At 42.3% G+C, this 22588-nt stretch overlaps 1 protein-coding gene across 1 annotated transcript in view; it reads right to left on the reverse strand.

Moving 5' to 3' along the window:
• NFKB2 (nuclear factor kappa B subunit 2) overlaps nucleotides 1-22588 on the reverse strand; it is a 44397-nt gene that overhangs the window by 9675 nt on the left and 12134 nt on the right. The window contains exons 3-16 of the mRNA XM_069980581.1: nucleotides 22262-22302; nucleotides 18219-18317; nucleotides 17359-17510; nucleotides 16649-16761; nucleotides 15719-15877; nucleotides 10884-10988; nucleotides 9212-9297; nucleotides 8669-8807; nucleotides 7922-8038; nucleotides 6041-6262; nucleotides 5741-5882; nucleotides 5535-5649; nucleotides 2349-2556; nucleotides 567-733 (exon numbers count right to left, since the gene is read on the reverse strand). Of these exons, the coding sequence (XP_069836682.1) occupies nucleotides 567-733; nucleotides 2349-2556; nucleotides 5535-5649; nucleotides 5741-5882; nucleotides 6041-6262; nucleotides 7922-8038; nucleotides 8669-8807; nucleotides 9212-9297; nucleotides 10884-10988; nucleotides 15719-15877; nucleotides 16649-16761; nucleotides 17359-17510; nucleotides 18219-18317; nucleotides 22262-22302 (1865 nt within the window). The remainder of the gene's footprint in view (nucleotides 1-566; nucleotides 734-2348; nucleotides 2557-5534; nucleotides 5650-5740; nucleotides 5883-6040; nucleotides 6263-7921; nucleotides 8039-8668; nucleotides 8808-9211; nucleotides 9298-10883; nucleotides 10989-15718; nucleotides 15878-16648; nucleotides 16762-17358; nucleotides 17511-18218; nucleotides 18318-22261; nucleotides 22303-22588) is intronic.

Below are 22588 nucleotides of genomic sequence, written 5' to 3' on the forward strand. Positions count from 1 at the left end.
ATGAGCCCTTATTTTTTGTGACACCAATTGTACTTGGCAATGACACGATTTGTCCATAAAATTATTTGCATGATGAAATTGAAAAAAAGTTATTTTTTCCATTTGGGATAGGGGGTTTAAAATTGCTCCATTTTGATCCTTATAATGTCTTTATTTTTTGGTCTATTGGCTTATTTGAGGCATCATTTTATTCTATGAACAATGCACTGATTGCTTGTAGAGATCGATGCAGTACATATGTACTGCAATCAGTAATCCATTACTAAGGTCTGCTAAAGCCCATAGTAAAGAAATGCTGAGCTGGGATTAGCGTGATTACAGTGCTGAGCCTAGATCCAGCCAGTAGGAAGGATGGCCCCCCACAATGCAATCCCGCCACTATACCCCAATAAATGCTGGTTTAACTGCATTTAAATGCAGCTGTCAGTTTTAATAGCGGCATTGATTGATCAGCAAGGAGAACGGGCTGCGTTGGCTAATAGCCACTGTCCTTGGCTGCTAATAGCAGTCGGGGGCCGCAATGTACAGAGAGCTCACTGCCAACTCACTTTAATAAAAATTCTTACTTTGACAAGAGAAATGGCCATATTGAAGTTGTCCATCTCCACAGCAATGTGTAGGGGGGATCTTCCACTCTTGCGTTCGGCAGCGTTAACATCGGCTCCACTTCTCACCAGCATTTCCAGACATTTCTCACTTTTCACTTTCACAGCCCAGTGAACTGGGTATAAACCTTAATTCAAATAGGTTGTTAATGCCAAGCACAACGTGTTTAATAACACCAGTTAGGATATCTAGCTAGAGAGATATTTCTGTTCTGTACAGATAGTAGAAAGCTGCACAATTGCCATCTAGAACTCACTTAAAATGTATTATAAATGTCAGAGGCTCCAGTCATATGATTTTTAGATGTCCTTTAAACCTTTATTCAGAGAACAAATACTTTAAACCAATATTACTTCAGTAGTAGAAAAGGTTGCCCTTGCACTTAACCCCTAGACGAGGAAGGACATACCTGTACACCTTGGAAGCCTGTCCCCAGACGACCCTGATCGTACAGGTACCTTAGCAGGTGGGGGTCGGCTGAAATCAGTAGTCGGGCCCTCACCGTTAATGGCAGGCTGTAACGATCGCACATTAACCCCTTAAAAGCCCCTTAACCGGAAGGTAAAATGTTTTTTACAATACCCCAAAGCCCCGCCCCCAATAAAAGTTAAAATCACCCCCCTTTCCTATAAAAAATAAATAAAACATATAAAGATATTTAAATAAATAAACATATAATATACCATAGCGTGCGTAATTGTCTGATCTATTTCAAAATAACAATCGCCATCCCATACGGTGAACAGCGTAAACAAAAAATGACACCTCATACAGCCCCATAGGTGAAAAACTAAAACCGTTATATGAGTCACAATAGGGCAGTTTTATTAATTTCAAAAAAACAAAAGGATTTAATAAAAATAAAAAAAATGTCAGAAAATCTGTGTAAACCTGCATATGGTTGTGTGCGGACTGACCTATAGAATAATGGTATCATGTCGCTTTTACCGTATAGTGCATTGCATAGACAAAGGAACCCCCAAACGTTACAATATTGCATTCTTTTTTTCTTAGAGCTAGGGCTCATAGAAGGGGAGGAGAAAAAAAAACGAAAGTGCAAAAATGAAATTTGACACGGTCCACTGGGTCATTTTGGGCTTGGTCCTCAAAGGGTTAAAGGGCTTATAGCAATTATACAATCCCAGTATATATGCAGCTCAGGGCTACTCTCTAATGGCCAGAAAAGAGAGCAAATGGGACCAATGGCTCCTGAGGCCTCGGCAGGACCACTTATTCATCTAAATGGACACAGTGTAATAGTGTATTTTCTCTATAGCTGAGAATGTCTTGAAGTCCACAGCATCCATAGCTCATCAGCAGGGAATCCAAAGCCCATGTTAAAAAATAAATCTGTCTGTTTTATAGGGAACCACACAGAGGTTAAATGATCCAAATCATGCAGGGGCATTGAGTCACAAGTAATGTACACAGACCTGTAATATGGACCCATAAGGACTCCACAGGCCACTGTATAGGTTACTTGCACCCAGCTTCCAATGTGCATAAGCCATAAGACTCCCGGGGCATTACAGCAAAAGCAATGGAAATGGCCATGGTTTACTACTTATACATTTACACTAATAGCACTACATGATTCTTATCCAGTATGTTATAAATGGGTTATAAAGGAGATGAAGACTAATCTGAATAGTCATATTCTGCTACCATGTATATATGTTCAAGATGGAAAATGTACAGAACAGACAAAAAGACATTGTCTATGGTAACCCAGATCTACTCACCATTGTAGTCTGGCATGTTGAGAAGGGTTTTATAGGCAGAAACTGTATTTTCCAAAAGGACCTGAAGCATTCTTACATCTGCAGCCTGAACTGCCAGGTGAAGCAAGGAGTTTCCATAGCGGTCCAGGACTGTGGGGTCTGCCCCGGCTTTTAGCAGAACATTGACTATCTGGTACTGTCTGGTGATAACCCCAAGGTGAAGGGGAGTCTGTATTACAAGACAGAGACAATGCACATAATTATATAATGCCACAAATAATATATTAAAATTAAATCTCTAGTTCAAGGACACGTTCTCTATGTTAATGATGAGACAAGTATCTTATGTACCATGGAGAAGAGTCCAGTGTATTTATGTAATGCAGGTCCACCTGATAACTTTCTGCATATAACTGTGCTTAGCTAGTAAGCTGTCAATTACTGGACTCATGACCTGCAGGGTAGCCTCCAGATCAGGAATATGCTAGAGGCCATGTTCATAGCATGCACATCACACTGCAACTAATAGACAACACCATAATTATATGTAACCATGATGTCCATACAAACAGGTTAGGCTCTACTGAATAAGCCCAAGAGAATGCGGGGAATAAAAGATTTCACTTTTTCATGTATTAAAAGGTGGCGCAGGTACATTTCAAGAAGTCCAACCTGTTTTCCTTATTTCACTTTAGTAAATAAATGAGTTTTTAAAGAAAAGATTTTAGGTTTTTCATTGTGTACAACAGACTTTTAATTTAGCAGTAATTTGTGGAAAGGTGACATCATTTATTATATATATTCTATCTATCATGAGTGTAAAGGCCCTATCACACACACAGATTATCTAATAGATTTTTGAGACCAAAGCCCGGAATAGATTTGAAGAGAGGAGAAATCTCAGTCTTTGCTTTATGATCTGTTCTCAGTTTATGGTCTGTTCCTGGCTTTGGCTTCAATGATCTGTCAGATATCTGTCCGATAAATCTGTCTGTGTAATAGGGCCCTAAGTGCTGTGGCTGATTACAATGCAGTTCTACCCACAGACTGTAGGTATGTTAAAGGGGTAATCAGCAAAAAAAAAAAAAAAAATTAAATCAACTGGTGACAGTAAGTTTTGTAATTTACTGTCATGTCCTGCAGGAGAAACAGATAGCTGATCTCAGGGAGACCAGCCAAAAATGACAACACTGCCAGCTGCTAATGAAAGCAGTGAAGTCCTAGGTGCATTGCCCCCTGGGAAACATGAATATGCAAAAGAAGAACCCGTGGAGCCTCATCAAAGAGTCTCAAAACACAGGACCAGCCAGATATCCCTCCAGGAAGGACCCAGCCAAGGGGTGGCTCCTGTAAGGAAACCACCAAAACCACCATATTAAGTGGCCCTATAAGTCAATGTAATGAGAAAGAAAAAAACCAAGGCCAGGTAACCATCCACATTCAGCTGTTTCGGGGGGTTGCCCCTTATCAATGAGGCTCCACGGACTCCTCTTTTGCATATTCATGTTTCCCAGGGGGCAATGCACCTAGGACTTCACTGCATTGAGCGCTTTCACTAGCAGCCGGCGGTGTTGTCGTTTGGCTGATCTCCCTGAGTTCAGCAATCTGTTTCTCTTATGGCTCTACTAGGCATTGCTCCCACCTAGCCAGAATCCTGCTCCACACTGATGAGGGGCAACACCCCGAAACAGCTGTATGTGGATGGTTACTTAGCCTTGGTTTATCCCTTGTCATTACATTGACTTATAGGGCCACTTAATATGGTGGATTTGGTCGTTTCCTAACAGGAGCTGCCCCTTGGCTGGGTCCTTCCCGGAGGGATATCTGGCTAGTCTTGTGTTTTGAGACTCTTCAATGAGGCTCCACGGACTCCTCTTTTCCCTTATCAGTGTGGAGCAGGATTCGGGCTAGTTGGGAGCAATGTCTAGTAGAGCCATAAGAGAAACAGATCGCTGATCTCAGGGAGACCAGCCAAAAATGACAACACTGCATTGCCCCCTAGGACCCTTGGCTGGGTCCTTCCCGGAGGGATATCTGGCTAGTCCTGTGTTTTGAGACTCTTTGATGAGGCTCTACGGGTTCTTCGTTTGCATATTCATGTTTCCCAGGGGGCAACTAGCAGCCGGCAGTGTTCTCAATTTTGGCTGGTCTCCCTGAGATCAGCGATCTGTTACTCTTATGGCTCTACTAGGCATTGCTCCCACCTAGCCAGAATCCTGCTCCACACTGATGAGGGGCAACACCCCGAAACAGCTGTATGTGGATGGAACCGGGCCTTGGTTTTTCCCTTTGTCATTACATTGACTTATAGGGTCACTTAGTATGGTGGTTCTTCTTTTGCATGTCCTTCAGGAGTCTTTGCAACCTGACACAGTGCTCTCTGCTGCCATCTCTGTCCGTGTCAGGAACTGTCCATAGCAGAACATACAGGACATACAGCAGCTGATAAGTACTGGAAGACTTAGGATTTTTAAATAGACTTAAAAACTTTAAATGGGATTATCCAATGCTACAAAAACATTGCCACTTTTGCCCCACTCTTGTCACCAGATTGGGTGGGGCTTTATATTCAGTTCCATAGAAGTAAATGGAGCTTAATTGCAAACCACACCTGAACTGGAGACAAGAGTGGGGCAAAAGTGGCCATGTTTTTGTAGCACTGAATAATCCCTTTAAGGGTGCCTTCAAACATACTGGATCCGCAGTGGATTTCACGCTGCGAGATTGCAGCAAAATCCGCTGTGGATCTTAGTATAATGAAGGCCTATGGGGTTACATATTAATTCCGCTGCAGATATGTGACCCTGCCCCTTTAACCCCCGGCCGCCCTGGCCCTGGCCCGAAGCATACATCACATGCTCTGCGCCGCGGCTGTGTGAGGCTCCCAGCTCCCCTCACTCCTCATCAGCCAATCAGTGCTGCCGTACCGGGGGTTAAAGGGGCCGGGTCACATATGTGCAGTGGAATGAATATTCCGCTGCGGGTATGTGACCCTATAGGCCTTCATTATACTAGCATCCGCAGCGGATTTCCCTGTAAACTCAAAGTGTGAAATCCGCTGCGGATCCGGTATGTGTGAAGGCACCATTACACTGTAAAGTGAAAGTTTAACAGACAATGCAAGTGGGGTACAGAGCGAATTATATCCAAGGATCTTTCATGAAAAGATGATGCAGATTATCTCAATGGGAAGAAAACCAGCAATACCTGATGTAGGTTGTTACACATATTAAAGATGCGTTGATTTGGCATGTCCTGTAGAATATCTACCAGCTGTTGAACAACAACTGACTGCCCATGTATGATGGCAAGATGAAGCGGCCTGGTAAAAAAAATATATATAATCATACTGTATTAAAGAAAAGAGAGAGAGAGTTAACAGAAAGAGAGCAAACAGAAAATTAAATGCTTACGTGTCCCCATTCTGATCCTTTGTAGCCACTAAGGGTCTTTGTACAGCCAACAACATGCGAGGGTCTGCAGTAACTGCATAGTCCATTAAGGCTTTAGACGTGCGCTGAGCAAGAGACAGCATTCTCGTGTTGCATACGTGAGCTGTGGAGACAAAGCAGCGGCTTTATCAGCTGCAGAGAACATGAAGACGTGCTGAAGTATGTTTTAATGTTTAACTATATTCTATTTTAGACTGGGTATGTGTAAAAAATGTTATTCTAGAAGAGTCATATAATATATATCCTGTGTGTTCTCCATACCTTGCTGAGCAGCCCTCTGAGTATCTCTATGATGTGATGCAGAGCTTTCTTCTGGTGGGCTGGTTGGGGGCTCTTCTTTCTTGAGATTTGTCAATAGTTGTGTTGTTTCAGTAGAGTCAGATGACGCATCATTCATCATGTAGCCGGGATGGTGGTAGACCCCACTAGCATGTGTGTAGAACGAATTGGTAACTCCTCCATATGTAAAATTCATATTGTTTCCTAACAAGCAAATAATAGGTAAAAATGGACATGATCCTTGGCTGCATGCCTAGAATAATACTGATGGTAGGAGAATGTGCCTTAATTAAGTCAATTGTACCTTTGTGGCAATAGATTGTATTCAAAGGGAAAAAAAAAATAACTTTCCCCCAAAAACAGCATCACTTGTTGTAAGGGTAAAAACAGCAAACCAATGTCTTCTAATCAAAGGCAGCTAGGGCTGGGCGATATAGCCAAAAAAAATAAAATTTCCATTTTTTAAAAGATTTTGGACGATTCTCGATTTAAATCTTGATTTTTTTTTTCTTTTTGATAAATAAACAGAACATTTTTCTCCCTGCAGCGTCAGGTACTATTTTAATGACGTTTGAGACAACTGTATTGCTTCCCAATGTAACAGTGTTCCCCCCATGTAGTAGACAAGCCCTCTTTGTGCCCCATATAAGTAGTTTTCCCAAATACATGTATGTGCCCTATGTACAATGGTACTCTGTTCCCAGATATAGTATAGGAGATCTTCTTTGTGCCTCCATCTAGGTAGGATGTAATAGTGGAGGTATAGTGGATAAGAGGTGTAGTAGTACAGGTAAAGATGAGGGGTGTAGTAGTACAGGAAAAGATGAGGGGTGTAGTAGTAGTACAGGTAAAGATGAGGGGAGTAGTAGTAGTAGTACAGGTAAAGATGAGGGGTGTAGTAGTAGTACAGGAATAGATGAGGGGTGTGTAGTAGTGCAGGAATAGATGAGGGGTGTGTAGTAGTACAGGAATAGATTACGAGTGTAGTAATAAGGGAACAGATGAGGGTCAGGGACATAGCTAGGAGCATGGGGCCCCATGAAACCTTGGTGACTGGGGAGAGCATGGGACAGGCACACGGGGGGGGGGGGGCACATTGGGGGGGGAAGCATGGGGAACATGGGGGGGGGGAAGCATGGGGCACACTGGGGAAAAGCATGGGACAGGCACACTGGGGGGGGGGGGGAAGCATGGGGCACACTGGGGGGGGAGCACAAGGCACACTGGGGGGGGAAGCATAAGGCACACTGGGGGGGAGCATAGGGCAGGCACACTGGGGCGGGGGAGCATGGGGCAGATCCAGGGCAGGAGGGAAAATAACCGGTATACCCCTTCTGCCCGGATCAGGTGATAGTGCCGCTGCGGTTAGTGGAGCTGTACAGCGGGACCGAAGGGTGCAGTGCAGACCCCCGATCCTGCTGTACAGCTCCAGCACCTGCAGAGACACTATCACCCGATGCTTCAGTATCAGCAACCTCCTCCGGGGACCTCCATGTGCAGCCTGGAGGGAGCGCGTCTATACATCCCGCTATGGGGGCGGGTCAGCGGCAAGGACAGAGGTTGCTGCTGGGCGCTCTCCCTCCTCATGCTCTGTTTCATTAGCTGGAGGTCGCGACTAACGCGCCTCCCACCCAGCCGCCCGTATCTAATGATTTTTTTGAAAATTGATTTTTGATTTTCAAAAAAAATTAAATCGATTCTCAAATTCTGGGGCAAATTAATCGAATTATTTCGATTAATCGCCCAGCCCAGAAAATCTGATTCTATGTCATATATTTATAGACAGCAATATCTAATGGCATATATTTTTTATGATGTTTACTTTATGTATGTGAGACTTTTTTTTTTTTTTAGTTTACTTACCACCTCCATGACCAAATCCTCCTGATCCCCCTCCTGCACCACCCATAGGTGCTCCACCACCGAAGTGATTCAGAGATGGTAAGTCTTTCCTTCGCTTCCTGTCCACTTCTTCTTTGTCTGCAAAGAAACAAAACTGTGAGGAGTTGTGTACAGGAAATGAGCATTGTCTAAAATGCATTACTGAAGTTATGTACAATTACCTTGTAAAGAAACAATGGACTTGGCTGCTTACATGTAATACTGCTGTTATACAGGCAATGAGTAATGGTGGACTTGGATGGTACAACTATAAAACGTGTCCAGCTTCTGGGAAACCCTCTGATCCAGAGACAGAAAGGGGCAGAGTGCTGATTCAGCACTGATGCCTCTGTATGGTCCTTCCCTGCACAGTGGCGCTCCTGGCCAACCAGATGTGTAGGGGTCGGCAGTACAGCTCCATTCTTGGGAATGGGGCAGTGTTGCAGTTCCTTTCACAGCTGGGTGGTTGGAAGCACCATGTTGCAGGGAACATAACGAGTGAGGTCAGACCCCTACTGATCCTGGCTACGAGATGGAGATGCCCATTTACTCTTCAAAAAAACCTATATGTGTGCTAAACCTATTAAAATAAAGTCATGAGTATAATATCTAGAGGGTACAACTACACCCACTAAACAGTTCCCCATCTTCTAACAGATTCTCTGTAAGCTCCTTTCTAATAATAATAATTTTAATTTATATTCTTACTAAGCATATAAAGCATGTTACCTTGCTCCAGTGGGTAGTATGTAAACTGTTTGGAGTCGCTAACATCTCCTCCGCGTTTTCTCTTCAGCTGTAAGAACACTGTGACTGGACGGTCAATCTTCTGTTTGTGGTACGGAGGAGTCCGGAATACAATCGCATACTAAATAAACAGGAGGTCCATGTCAGTCTCTAACTACATTATAACATATATGCTCTGTCTACATCTTTATGTATTTTTTGTAAGTAGATTACACAAAAAGAAAAAAAATTCCAAAATTAAGGATGCACACTTCAAGCCTCCAAGATTCTGAAGTCCATGCACTGGATTTGGTTACTCTAAAATGTACATATGAAGGCCTATATAGCTTTTAGGAAGCTGGGACCCATATAGCAATCACATGACAGCAATGCATATGCTAGCAGCATACCTATTTTTTGTCCTGTGTAACATATAAACTTACAAACCTACAGAAGTAAATGGTGCATACTTAGTTCTTATGCCAACTATAAAGGTTATACTGTGCATAGCAAATTATAATGAATACAGCAAACTGTCATCCGTACCTGTTTGTGGACATCTGTTGGTGAGAAATCCCCAAAAGCCTGCCAGCCATTCTCATCATCTTCATAAAATCGCACTTCTATATCATCTGTAACAAGCAGAAAGCCATATAAATATATACAAGCAAAACCCTGTAAACAAACGCCCCACCTGTATCACCAATATGTACTACAACAATCAACTATAAAAACTAATCCAAGGTTGAAACACTTCTTGTTTGTGTCTTCATGGTGAGAAAAGAACAGACTTGTGTTATACATCTGAGGAGGCACAGGTACAGGGAGAAGAGAGAGAACAGCAGCCTAAACCAATGCTAAGTCTCTAGGCATGTCTCAGGCCCCCACAGACTCTCCCCTTGTAGGCTAGTAGCTAAAAGCCTCTTAAATGAACTGATAAATGGGCAATTGAGCATTCCACTGACAAACCAGGAACCGGGAGATACAGGAGCGGTGGCACTGCACTGTGGGGCAACAAGATGGGTAAATATAACTTTATTATTATGTTGCCTGCAGCCCTTGTTCTTCTTGAAGGGTGGAAATTCCCTTGACTTTTTGAGGGGAATGTGTCATCAAAAAATTATCTTTTATTTAAATTAAGAATTTATGTAAAATGTTTTTTAAGAATTTTTGGTAATATTTTTTCTAACTTTCCATTTTACGTTTTATGTTTTCAAATAATCCTGAAATAAAGAGACTTCATACTCCATCTGTGATAAGTAGAAGGCTGCTGGAAAGTTATCTGTATAGAATTACGAAAGGTGACACCAGTAGGTAAAGGAAATAGGAGCTCAGCCTCTCCTTACAATTGGAAAACATAAGCAGATAAAAAAAAAAAAAAAAAGTTTCAGACTCTAATCAGTAAGGAAAAAAATCAAGGAAATGCGTTAATTTTAAACTACCAATTCATGAATCAGCGGTAGTTTATGACATTAAAGGGGTAACCCAATCACCTAAACTTTTGTTAGGTCATGGGAAATGCAAAAGAAACCAATTTTGGTAATGCCTTTCAAAATGCTTTCTTTTCAAGTTTGGCCCCTTTCTTTCTCTGTCATTTTGACAGTGGTCCCGACCACTGCTAGAGTCGGTAAGGCTAGGTTCACACTACGTTTTCAGCATCCGTTTAACGGATCCGTTTTTTTTAACGTCCAGAAAAATAGGGTCAGCAGCATTTTTGGTCCGTTTCGGTCCGCCAAAAAAAAACAGATCCGTTTTTTTTTTTTTAATGTAAGTCAATGGAAAAACGGATGCACACAAATGAATCAGTTTTTTGCAATCCGTTTTTCATGCGTTTTTTGCAAAAAACGGATGCGTTAAACAGATGCTGAAAACGCAGTGTGAACCTAGCCTAAGTATGTTTTTACTATGTCTCTCTCCCACATGTCTCCAGGGCTTGGTGTATTACCTTAGAGGTATGTGTAATGTCAGAGTCCATACAGCCCAGCACCACTGCGTCCTGTCCTCACTGCCCCCACAGTCCCCCTGCGCTGAACCAGAAATTGAGAGCTGGATGCAGCGGGGCCAAACTGAAAAGGGGGAAATGGACAACGCCTTTACAGATATTATGGTCTATTCAGTCAGGATTCTACGGGGGAATGCGACTTGTGAAGAGAAACCTTGTTGCATGATTATTGTTTTCTGGAAACAGACAGAAGGCACATGCCCTGCAGTAACTAACCTTTCTGCACCTTATCACACAGCAGGTACACCTCATCTCCTCCTTTTACAGAACCAGATATCTTATCCATTCTGGAAATGCGCAGGTTGGAGGCTCCAGGAGATTCTGTAAAACAAACAAATTAGATACAAATTAGCCGTGTATAATAATATTAGATGGCATGAAGCCAGAATTCTCTTTCTGCTATTTGTAGGAGGTAAATTACATTTATAACGGGGGAATTTATCATTGCTTTTGCACCTATATTTTGGCACACATTGGTGTCATTTTCCATGGCCTTCTTTACTTTTCTAACTATTTACGCACTTGCGCCTTGCTTGACAGTAATGCTTTCTGACAGATGTAGTGGCTATGACTTAGCTGGGGCAAGAATTTTAGATTTAAATTAATTATTGCCAGGCAGTAAAAGTATTTGATAATAAATATACTACATGTAAGAAACATCTTGCAACAATAAAAAGGGGTTCAGATAATACTGGCATAAGAGGAAAAAGTAGAAGAAACAGATGCAAATTATACATTAATCCTCTAAATTTTCTATGCAAGTGTCAAAAACAGATCAAGCTATAATAAACCAGTAACGCTGCATTTAACTGAGCAGCCACTAGAGGTCAGACATGTCAAAACAATACACATTTGGGCCAGTATTAGGCTGGGTTCACAGTGCGTTTTTGCAATCAGATTTTTCATCCGTTTTTTGCAAAAAAAAACTGATGCATTTGTGTGCATCCGTTTTGATCCGTTTTTCCATTGACTTCCATTGTAAAAAAAAGGAACAAAACTTTTTTTTTTTTTACGGACACAAAAACGTAGCTGACACTACTTTTGTGTCCGTTATAAAAACGGATCCTTTTTTTTTTTTACAATGGAAGTCAATGGAAAAACGGATCAAAACGGATGCACACAAATGCATGCGTTTTTTTCATCCTTTTTTGCAAAAAACGGATGAAAAAAACGGATTGCAAAAAAGCAGTGTGAACCCAGCCTTAGGGTGCAAAGGCTCTGCATTCATGGTGTATGTTGAAATACATGCTGCTGGGAAGGCTGCCAGTGTATACGGCACACTTATCCATAGGCCTCTATTCACCTAATTACTGCAGGAATATAAAGACCACAAGAGCACTGGGGCTTGAATGGAGGGGGATTTATAGAGCAATTTTTATCTTATATATAGCATTCAGGTTAATTTCAGATAATCTGGGACAACCCCTTCCATTTATTTCAGAAAGCCAAGATTATTTCTAAAATGGGGGATTTCCTTACAGATACTTTAAGTACCTTATCACTGCTGATTAACATACAACAATACAATAATAGAGTAAATGATTTTCACACTGTGTCCCCACACACACTGCATGTTCTACAGGTCTTGGTTTGGGTTTCTTCCAATTCTCTGGCACACTGTGCTGATAGATTAAGGCTGGGTTCACACTACGTATATTTCAGGCTGTATTTGGTCCTCAAGTCAGGTCCTCATAGCAACCAAAACCAGGAGTGGATTGAAAACACAGAAAGGCTCTGTTCACACAATGTTGAAATTGAGTGGATGGCCGTCATATAACAGTAAATAACGGCCATTATTTCAATATAACAGCCGTTGTTTTAAAATAACAGCAAAAATTTGCCATTAAATGACAGCCATCCACTCAATTACAACATTATGTGAACAGATCCTTTCTGTGTTTTCAATCCACTCCTGGTTTTGGTTGCTATACAGCCTCACAAATACAGCCTCAAATATACTGTGTGTGAACCCAGCCCAAGGCTGCATTCACACGTTCCTTGTTCCGCACGGAACACGGACGTGGAATGCCTGTAAATAAGTTAGTGCTGTATAACAAACCTGAATAAAAAATTATAGCTGGCAATTGATGATACTCAAGAGAGGCAATGAATGCAGCATGGATACTACACAGTGCCACTCTATGACAAATCTCCAGGTCTAACAAAGCCCTAACCATGAGCAAGGCAACAACATATAGAAATGTTTGATCATTTAGATAATGTTTCTATGTAAAACATAATTGGTTTCTTCCACAATCCCTTAAATCATCCTATAGACAGAAGGTGAGAAATACAATTTTTGTGAACGCTTCCCTACATCGCATACAGACTGTAGAAAACTGGTCAATAAGCTTATAGAGGACAAAGGTTCCTCAAGGTTTACCTGTTAACAATTGACAGTCTTACTATGACGAGAGGAAAGCAGAACGAAAACCCCCACTGAGTCATCTGTCAATTTAAGGAAGAACGACGTGAAGGGGTGGGGGAATTCCTTCCTAACGCGAAGCAGCAATCGCTCTAGGTCCCTGGATCAATGTCATCTAAGCCTTACAAGTATTGATCGAGGACTGTGCCACTATCACAGCTAACTAACAGCTGTTAACTGGCTGCCATAGTGACAGCTGACAGCACTACTTCCAGATATCCATGAATTTGGGATTTCTAATTACTGCAACAGTAATCTTTTAAATTTTCCAGTTGTCATGTATTCTATTTTTAGTGCATTATTTTGGGGCAGCATTTAGAAGTATGCTTTACAGCAAGCCCCATAGACATAGAAACAACAGACTGGAGGGGATCCTGTTGACTTGTATTAGAAAGGTTTCTAGGCATGTTCTGTGACCTAAGCACTAGTCACTGTGCAGGGAGGAGGGGGCTGAACTCTGACCATCAGCTACTATGAATGGTGGATCCTGTGTTATCTATATACTGGTGTCTTCTTTCACTGGAGGAGACTGCTGGAAAGTTATTACTAGAGTACAGGAAGTGCCAGAGTAAATAGAAAATTAGAATAATAATTTAAAAAAAAAAAAAAAAAAACTCTTCAGCATTGCTTGCCCCCCTGGCCCTGGGAACCACACCAAAAGGCATTTTCTTCTGAGTTCTGATGATATCACGACTCAGGGGAAAATGCCCGTCCTGGCTGATGGACAGTCCGCTCAGCCAGTCAGTGACTGGAGCAGCACCCTGCCCCAGTCACTCACTGGCTGAGCAGGCAGTCCATCAGCCTGGTAGTGGCATTGGCTCAGCTGGAGATCCCGGAGCAGCGATCCAGCACTGGAAAGGCACGGGAAGAGGCAAGGTGATATAGTGTGTTATGTTCCTCCCATGCCCTGCGGTTTAAAAATGTTTTCCCGAGGCCAGACTTCTCCTTTAACATAAAAAACCTGGTTTAAACTATAGGTAATTTTCTTTAAAGCATTAAACCACTGAATGGGAAAATAAGAAAATGAAGAAAACTTTACAATTATTCCTTTTATTAGCTCCTATAGTAGCCAACACTTCTTTATAGTTGCAGACTACAAAGCCAGCGTGTAGTATCCAGCAGTTATGTTACCTCCTCCCATCTTTCCCCTCTGTAGGTTAGGAATTTGCAGACATAAAGGAGTGATGCAGGAGCAGATTGGTTTGCAATATGTAACCATGTTCATATATTGGCCTACATAGACCATTTGTAACCTCAAAGTTGCAGAGGTGAGCATATCCTTTACAAGTAGTGTCAGTCAACTGTTTTGCTGGCAGTGACATCTAGAAGCGCGGGAGACATCTTCTCATAAATGCATTTGCTTTATGTTTACATACACTATAAATTTCCGCTCATGTAGAGAAACTGAATTCTCATGTATAGTATACATTATTTATTTCAACATTAATACACATCCAAAAGATCAAAGCACAAACAAGGTAAAACCCAGCAAGCGATATGCACATGTCCCTTTAATCTCTGGCTGTTACTGTCGGCACAGACATCTCTACAGCAGTGACTAATGTCTGAAGGTTTTTTTCTATGTAAAGCTAAAGGGTAACATTGGCGCATTAAGGAAACTCTTCTCTGCCAGCTCATATAACAGCAGTGTAATTCCCACCTGATGCTGGAAAGTACATCTTCCTGAGTTGTATAAAAGGTGCTATCACATTATCACAAGCCTGTCTGACTCTGAATATGTGACCACAGACCCTACTAATACTAGCCAATGTACATGGTAAATATGCCGTAAAATGCATGAAGAGGAGCATGTGCAGCTCAATGAAACAAAAGGGTGTTACACCTTCATATTACCACTTTTTAACATCTAGCAAACTTTATACATATCTCTATATACTTTGCCTAAAGTAGAGTTTTTGTTTAGGTCTTCTTTAAGGGGAACCTGTCAGTAGTTTGGTGTTTTAAGCCTTATTATCACAATGATTCACATTCATGAACAACTGCAAAGAAATCATAGCTGTAGCTTCATTCAAAAATCAGGACAATCCAGCATCCCTGACAGACAGATCTCTACCTATACACTAACCACTGGGGACTGGTCTGATGACTCAGAATAGCCCAAGGTACAACTATGATAGGCTATAAGATCTCATAAAAACCTATGCCATGCAGTGTTTATTTTTTTGCGGAAATTTCTACAACGCAAAACAATGACAACACATACTAATAGAAACTATGCCAACCTTTTATTATACAAAGAATATTTTTTAAGGTCTTTTTTTTATAGGTATATTTTTGTATTACTATTCAGTATAAATGTTGCACTTACGTGGAATATTATGAATTATTATGGGGTGATAAACGAAAACGCCAAAGGCAGTGATTGGCGACAGTGTCAGGTGGTCAGTGTAAGGGGATCACAAAGCGTCCAGCAGGCTGGAGCAGTGCAAGCTGTGTTTTTTTTATTTGTTACCTGATTTCCTACCCATTTAAGAGGATATATAACTTAAGTATATTTTAGGTTTTATAACTGCTGCCGTTCTGGACAGCAAGCGTACTTCAGAAAAAGAAATCACACTACAGACAGTGTGAAATGCATCATGCATGAGAAGTTTACTTTACTTACTGCTGTCATGGATGGGATCTGAAATGACAGGTTTTAGAGGCAGAGTATAGGCTCCTGTGCTATCTGGTAAATAGGCTGTGAACCGAAGACGAACAATACTTAAATCTGTAACCTTCTTCAGTTCCTTAACTTCTGCCTCAATCTTCTTCTCATCCAGGTCTGTGAAGGTAAAAAGTATTTGATATATGTAATGGAATCAAAATTTCAGGTGAACACTGTAAATTCTACCCACAGACCCTTAGCATACCATAAATCCCAGTACAGGAATCCCTGCTGTAAAGTAACTTTTGTAGGTTTGAAAAAATGTAAAAGGGTTATCCAGGATTTGAAAAACATGGCTGCTTTCTTACAGAAATAGAACCTCTCTTGTTTCCAGCTCGGGTTTGGTTTTGCAAGAGTTGTGCTGTTTCTAGAAGAAAGTGGCCATGCTTTCCTAATCCTGAAGAAACCTTGGGGGGATCCTTGGGGGTTTCAGAAGCCAGACCTGCAGGGATCAGCTAATCACTGGGACAGATTCTTCTCAATAAGGGGCTGTTATGGTGGCAAACCACCTCTAAGACAGTAAGGGCCAGTTCACACTGAGTAAAAACAGCAGAATTCCTTGCTCAGTGCCCTGCGGTGTTTGAATGGGAGGGAGTGCGTGCCTCCACTCCCGACGCTCTCTGCTCAAAGAATAGACTTGTCAATTCTTTGAGCAGAGAGGGAAGGAAGCGGATGTGTGCATGCCTTCCCATTCAGACACTGGAGCACAGTGGGACTCTGCGGTAGAGAGTTCTGCCACTTTTGCTAAGTGTGAACTGGCCCTAATAGTCAATCAATCAATGAACCCATGCTATTCTATGGATGAGTGAATCAGCAAGTCAATTATCTGATCTCTAATGCCAACCAGGCTTTTTACCATCTTTGCTTTCCCACTTTTGAGTAACTTACCTGCGAGTGCATGTGACCCTCTGCCATTTCTCAGTAGCTGCCGTCTTATCTTTTCTTTCAAGATGTCAATTTGGCTTTTTTTGGTAACATGAACAATTCCTAAGTTATTAAACCTGGACAAAAAAAATATATCACACTGAAGTTGGATTTAATGTTTTTACAAAAAGAATAAGAACACTTACCAATCCATGTAATAAAGAGTTTGGCAGTACGGATCATTAACATTTTCAGCACATGCTTCAAAGAAATAATCTACAGCAATGAGTTCGAGGCTATTCTGCACCTGCGCAGTACAGCACGGATCGGACCCAATATACTCACATGCGCAGTGTGGCAAGAATGTAAATGCAACAACGTGAGGGACAGCGCATTCATGAATAACATCACAGCAATTCTGCAGTTTGAATCAACCCTAGAGGTGCGTGATTACGGCGCAGGAGCGCCCAGGGGACAACTTGCTGGCGGCTCACCACCCAGATGACTACTTGGAGACAAGTTAAACGCAAGAGCACCAAGTTTATAAAGTTTGCAGTTTTTACATTGCAGGGAGGGAGGTGTAAAGGCATGTCTGGGAAGTGTGCAGGATGCTGCTACAACACATTTAAATAGCGTAATAGACTTTTTTAGGTGACTGGTTCCCTTCAATTCAACTTATGTCCATGGGGTTTTAGCTCAAACAAGACAAGATTCAGAATTGCATAAATACTCACTGGGCAGTCATATCTTTAGGTCCTACTGTGACCACACAATTTCCAGCTTCATTGGCATGTCTCCCTACCAAACTGTGAGCATGTACTCGAGCAGGCTCCATGTGGGTCACCAAATCTACTTCGATCTTGGCCATGCCAACATAATTGAAGATCTAAAATGAAATATATGATAATATAACAAAACAGAACTAAATGAACAAAAAAAATACATTGTGCTCTATAACAAACCAAAGCTGTGCACCAACATGTAATCTGCTGTAAATAAGTATCCCCTTCATACGGTAAGAAACATCAAAGGCTTACTCAAATAGGTTTTTAACTAGATACACATCATATTTGGCATAAAATCCATTTCACATGGATATGTTTCCAATAAGAATTCATGCCATAGTTCACACTGAACAAAGAGAGCGGAGAGAGTTACTGCTTTCATGTGGAATCTGTGCAGATTCCATGTTGGGGATCCTGCATGTGGTTAGCCCTTATCTAAACCAATGACCAACTCTGCCATACTTAAGGCGAGATGTGCAGAAACTGGAAGGTAATTCTTAGATTTCTACTGCAAATGCCACAAAGGAAAAAATGGAAAAATCTGGGAACATAGCCTTATAAGTACTAAAAATATTTTCTTGGTAAATAATGCGCCAGGGTTGTCCAAACAGGGGACCTACACTTACCTCCTGCTCTACTGCTAGTATCTTACCAATCTGTCCCCGGTAATAACTCGGTAATAATTGTTTAACTACTTAAGGAGCAAAACTTTTTAGTTCTTAAGAACAAGACAAATTTTTTTGGTCTTTCATGTTGGCTTTCTGGAACATACAACTTCCTAATACCATACCAAATTCTAATGCACTTACTTTCACAGTCGGATAGGTTTTCTTTCCTTTTTCACTGGAAGCTCCAGGTAGTCCTCCATGAGATGGCCCTTCACATACATAGCGAAAACGAAAGCCACGCTGCAAATATCAATTGTAAGAATTAAAAACAGATTAAATGGCTACAAAAGCACCAATTACTGTATAAAATATGCACTTTTATCTAACTAGTTAAAAAGAGTTTCTCATGGCTGTTTATGACACCCCAATGCAGAGAGATATATGATCATCCTGCTCTCCAACTAACAGGATATGGTGGAATTTAACAATCATGGAATTGTACAACCACAAGATGTGTTGGGGGAAAAGCTCCTGCTTCAGTCAGCTATCTTAAAGAAGATGTACCATTAGGCATGGGGAAGCTGTTGCCGCTGTCCTTTTTTAGAACCACGGCCTGGTTCCCGCGCACGGCGCCGCTCTATTCACAATTACTGGTCCGGGGGTGAAGCACTGGAGGCGGGAAACCCCTACCCCTCCATGAAGTGGCTCCATTGATTCTTACGGGTTAAAAAAAGGACCGCGGCACTGGCTTCCCCGTGCCGGCGCCATTCGATTCATGTGTAATTTTAAAGAGAGTGTACCTGATGGTACATCCTCTTTAAAGGGGAACTCCGGATAAGAAAAACTTGTTATCTATTAAAAGTACATTAAAAGTTAAATATAAATATACAATGTATTACCATATCTGTACGGTTCTGCCACACTGGTAGCTGATAGAAATCCAGGAAGTGAAAAAAAAATGGCCCCTGTGCAAATCCACATTGTCTCCTGCTCCTTCTGCTCTCCCACCTTAGGAGACAAATCTTACATGCCTGTCTCACACTGTGTGTATTTGCTGAGATCAGGCTGATGATGCAGACAGGGGGCAGGGCGTGATGTTCCAGGAGGCTTGGCTGGATCCCACAATCCCCTGAGTGATTCACCATCTCTGACCGGCCAGAAGCAGCTGTTGCACTGATTTCTCTAATTTTGCAGAAGTGTGCAGTGAAATTAGGGCTGTGTTCACACATGTTGGGAGTGTCATTGCAGTACTGTATTCCCAAAAATGATGCAGTAACACAAGTAAATGATGCTAAACGGCAGAGAGGATCAGAGCCTTATTGTGGGGCTTAACTTCAAAGATAACAGATGCTTGATCATAATATGTGCGTGGAAATGAAAAAAAAAAATTCAAAAAGTTCTTTACTTTATTCCAATATCAGTGTTACAGGTAGAGAATACAGTGTGCTTTGTGGTCTTACAGGTAGAGAATACAGTGTGCTGTGTAGTGTTACAGGTAGAGAATACAGTGTGCTGTGTGGTGTTACAGGTAGAGTATATAGTGTGCTGTGTGGTGTTACAGGTAGAGAATACAGCGCTGTGTGGTGTTACAGGTAGACAATACAGCGTGCTGTGTGGTGTTACAGGTAGAGAATACAGTGTGCTGTGTGGTGTTACAGGTAGAGAATACAGTGTGCTGTGTGGTGTTACAGGTAGAGAATACAGTGTGCTGTGTGGTGTTACAGGCAGAGAATACAGCGTGCTGTGTGGTGTTACAGGTAGAGAATACAGCGTGCTGTGTGGTGTTACAGGTAGAGAACACAGCGTGCTGTGTGGTGTTACAGGTAGAGTATATAGTGTGCTGTGTGGTGTTACAGGTAGAGAATACAGCGTGCTGTGTGGTGTTACAGGTAGAGAATACAGTGTGGTGTTACAGGTAGTGAATACAGCATGCTGTGTGGTGTTACAGGTAGAGAATACAGCGTGCTGTGTGGTGTTACAGGTAGAGAATACAGTGTGGTGTTACAGGTAGAGAATACAGCATGCTGTGTGGTGTTACAGGTAGAGAATACAGTGTGCTGTGTGGTGTTACAGGTAGTGAATACAGCGTGCTGTGTGGTGTTACAGGTAGAGAATACAGCGTGCTGTGTGGTGTTACAAGTAGTGAATACAGCGTGCTGTGTGGTGTTACAGGTAGAGAATACAGCGTGCTGTGTGGTGTTACAGGTAGAGAATACAGCGTGCTGTGTGGTGTTACAGGTAGAGAATACAGCGTGCTGTGTGGTGTTACAGGTAGTGAATACAGCGTGCTGTGTGGTGTTACAGGTAGAGAATACAGCGTGCTGTGTGGTGTTACAGGTAGAGAATACAGCGTGCTGTGTGGTGTTACAGGTAGAGAATACAGCGTGCTGTGTGGTGTTACAGGTAGAGAATACAGCGTGCTGTGTGGGTGAGACCACAATGAAATCATAAATTACAGCAAATAATTCAGTAACAAAATGAAACTGCAATGTGTGAACAAAGCCTAGATTTTCTGCAACAGCTTTGGGCGGGGAATAGGCAGGGTGGAGGACTGTGATGAACAACTGCATTCTGGAACCTGTAGTACAATTGATAAACCAGAAAGTGCAGAAACACAAAACAGAACAAACCCCCCCAAAACAAATGGATTTTTGGTAGTTTCAAAAATGGAATAGATAGGTAAGTAATGCTTTATGCTTCTGCAGAAGTTTCATTTCTTTAAACTCTACCTGGAGTTCCCCTTTAAGGTCCCTATGCACCTTATACTTAAAGGGAACCTGTCACCCCCCGTGCCGGGGTGACAGGCTCCCGGCCCCCCGCTGGAGCACCCTATACTCCCGCCGGGTCCCGCTTCTTGAGCCATTCTGGTGACTGAGATATCAGCGCCCGAAGCCCGGCGCGTGCGCTCCTCAGATGAGTCCAACACTCATAGAGAATGACAGAGCGGACTCACCTGTCATTCTAAGAGTTGGACTCTGAGGAGCACGCGCGCCGGGCCTCGGGCGCAGATATCTCAGTCACCCGACCGGCTCAAGAAGCGGGACCCGGAGGGATCAGGTGAGTATAGGGTGCTCCAGCGGGGGGTCAGGAGCCTGTCACCCCGGCAGTGGGGGTAACAGGTCCTTTTTAAAGTGACACTGTCACCCCCTTTTTGCCTTATGACTTCTCTACACAGGTGTCAAGGGTAAATTTAGCAGTTTTCATACCTTATTTTATATCATACGTCATGGTGCTTGTTCCAGTAAAAAGTGATCTTTTATCATCTGCGGATTGTGCTACCTACCAAAGCCCCACTTAGCCCCGCCCACATAGCCACCATATGCCCCGCCCCATGGTGTATTTGCTACATTGGCCCCGCCCCCTCAGTGGCCATTGGTATGGGTCGACCTAGAGGGGTAGGGCCTAGACCTTTAGGCTGGCCTGTTCCAATGGACGTCAAGGGGCGGGCCTTTGCGCCGATGACGTCACGGGGACGAAGCCTGCAGTGGTGATGTGGGCGGGGCTAAGTGGTGTTTCGCCTGTGAAGCCCTGCCCAGGTAGAACTGTACCTAGTGGCCTATCTTTCCCTGGGCCCTAGAACTGCTAAGCCTCATTGTATTGTATGCACAGTGCAAAAAGCTGATAATGCACAGGGCAGACATAAGGCACAGCGAGGCATAACAGTACTAGGACCCAGGGAATTATAGGCCCCGTCTTCTTTACACTATTCATGGCTCAAATAAAGGAGTTTTAATTAAAATAAAAACACAGACACAGGCAACAAGGGTATGTCCTGATTTCATTGATAGCTATCTAGCACTGCCACCAGCTTGATTGTTCGGCCATTAGTTATCTCACCCGTTCGCCATCTGTCCTTCCCATACACAGGAACTTTTGGCATGGCTGGGAGTTCCTGTGTTCTCTATGGTGAGGGGTGAGCAGCAGCCAGAGAGCTCTGACAGCAGCTTTTCTCTCTCAGAACAAAAGGGTCAGGCAGTGATTTTCCATCAAATCCGACCCTTATCTCCACCAACATAATCTGTCAGTGGTCTTTCAGGAGAGTCACATACATCTTGTACCAACGGCAGACCAAACTATAAGGTGTACGGGGATCTTTAGCCTCACATTTGTCCCACAGACCCTATTGTAAAATACATTTTGGATTTGTCATGGGCAAGCAGAATGACACATATTGAAAAGTCATTAATAAAATACCACTGAAAACCCTTTTCAAACCCTTCATTCTTGGTACAATATGTACTTACTTGCTTTGGTTGTTCAATTATTGCCAAATATGGACCATTTTCTGGAAAAGATAAAAAGTCAAGTAAGGGACACAAAAAAAAAAAAAAAAAAAAAGATTTTTAAAGGGGAACTCCGGATAAGAAAAACTTGTTTTCTATTAAAAGTATATTAAAAGTTATATAGATGTGTCTATACAATGTATTACTGTATCTGTACAGTTCCGCCACACTGGTAGCTGATAGAAATCCAGGAAGTGAAGAAAAATGGCCTCTGTGCCAATTCACATTGTCTCCTGCTCCTTCTGCTATCCCCCCCCCCCCCAGGAGACAAATCTTCCATGCCTCTGT

This window comes from Dendropsophus ebraccatus, chromosome 8 (assembly GCF_027789765.1).
Source record: "Dendropsophus ebraccatus isolate aDenEbr1 chromosome 8, aDenEbr1.pat, whole genome shotgun sequence".
NCBI classification, from domain to species: Eukaryota; Metazoa; Chordata; class Amphibia; order Anura; family Hylidae; genus Dendropsophus; species Dendropsophus ebraccatus.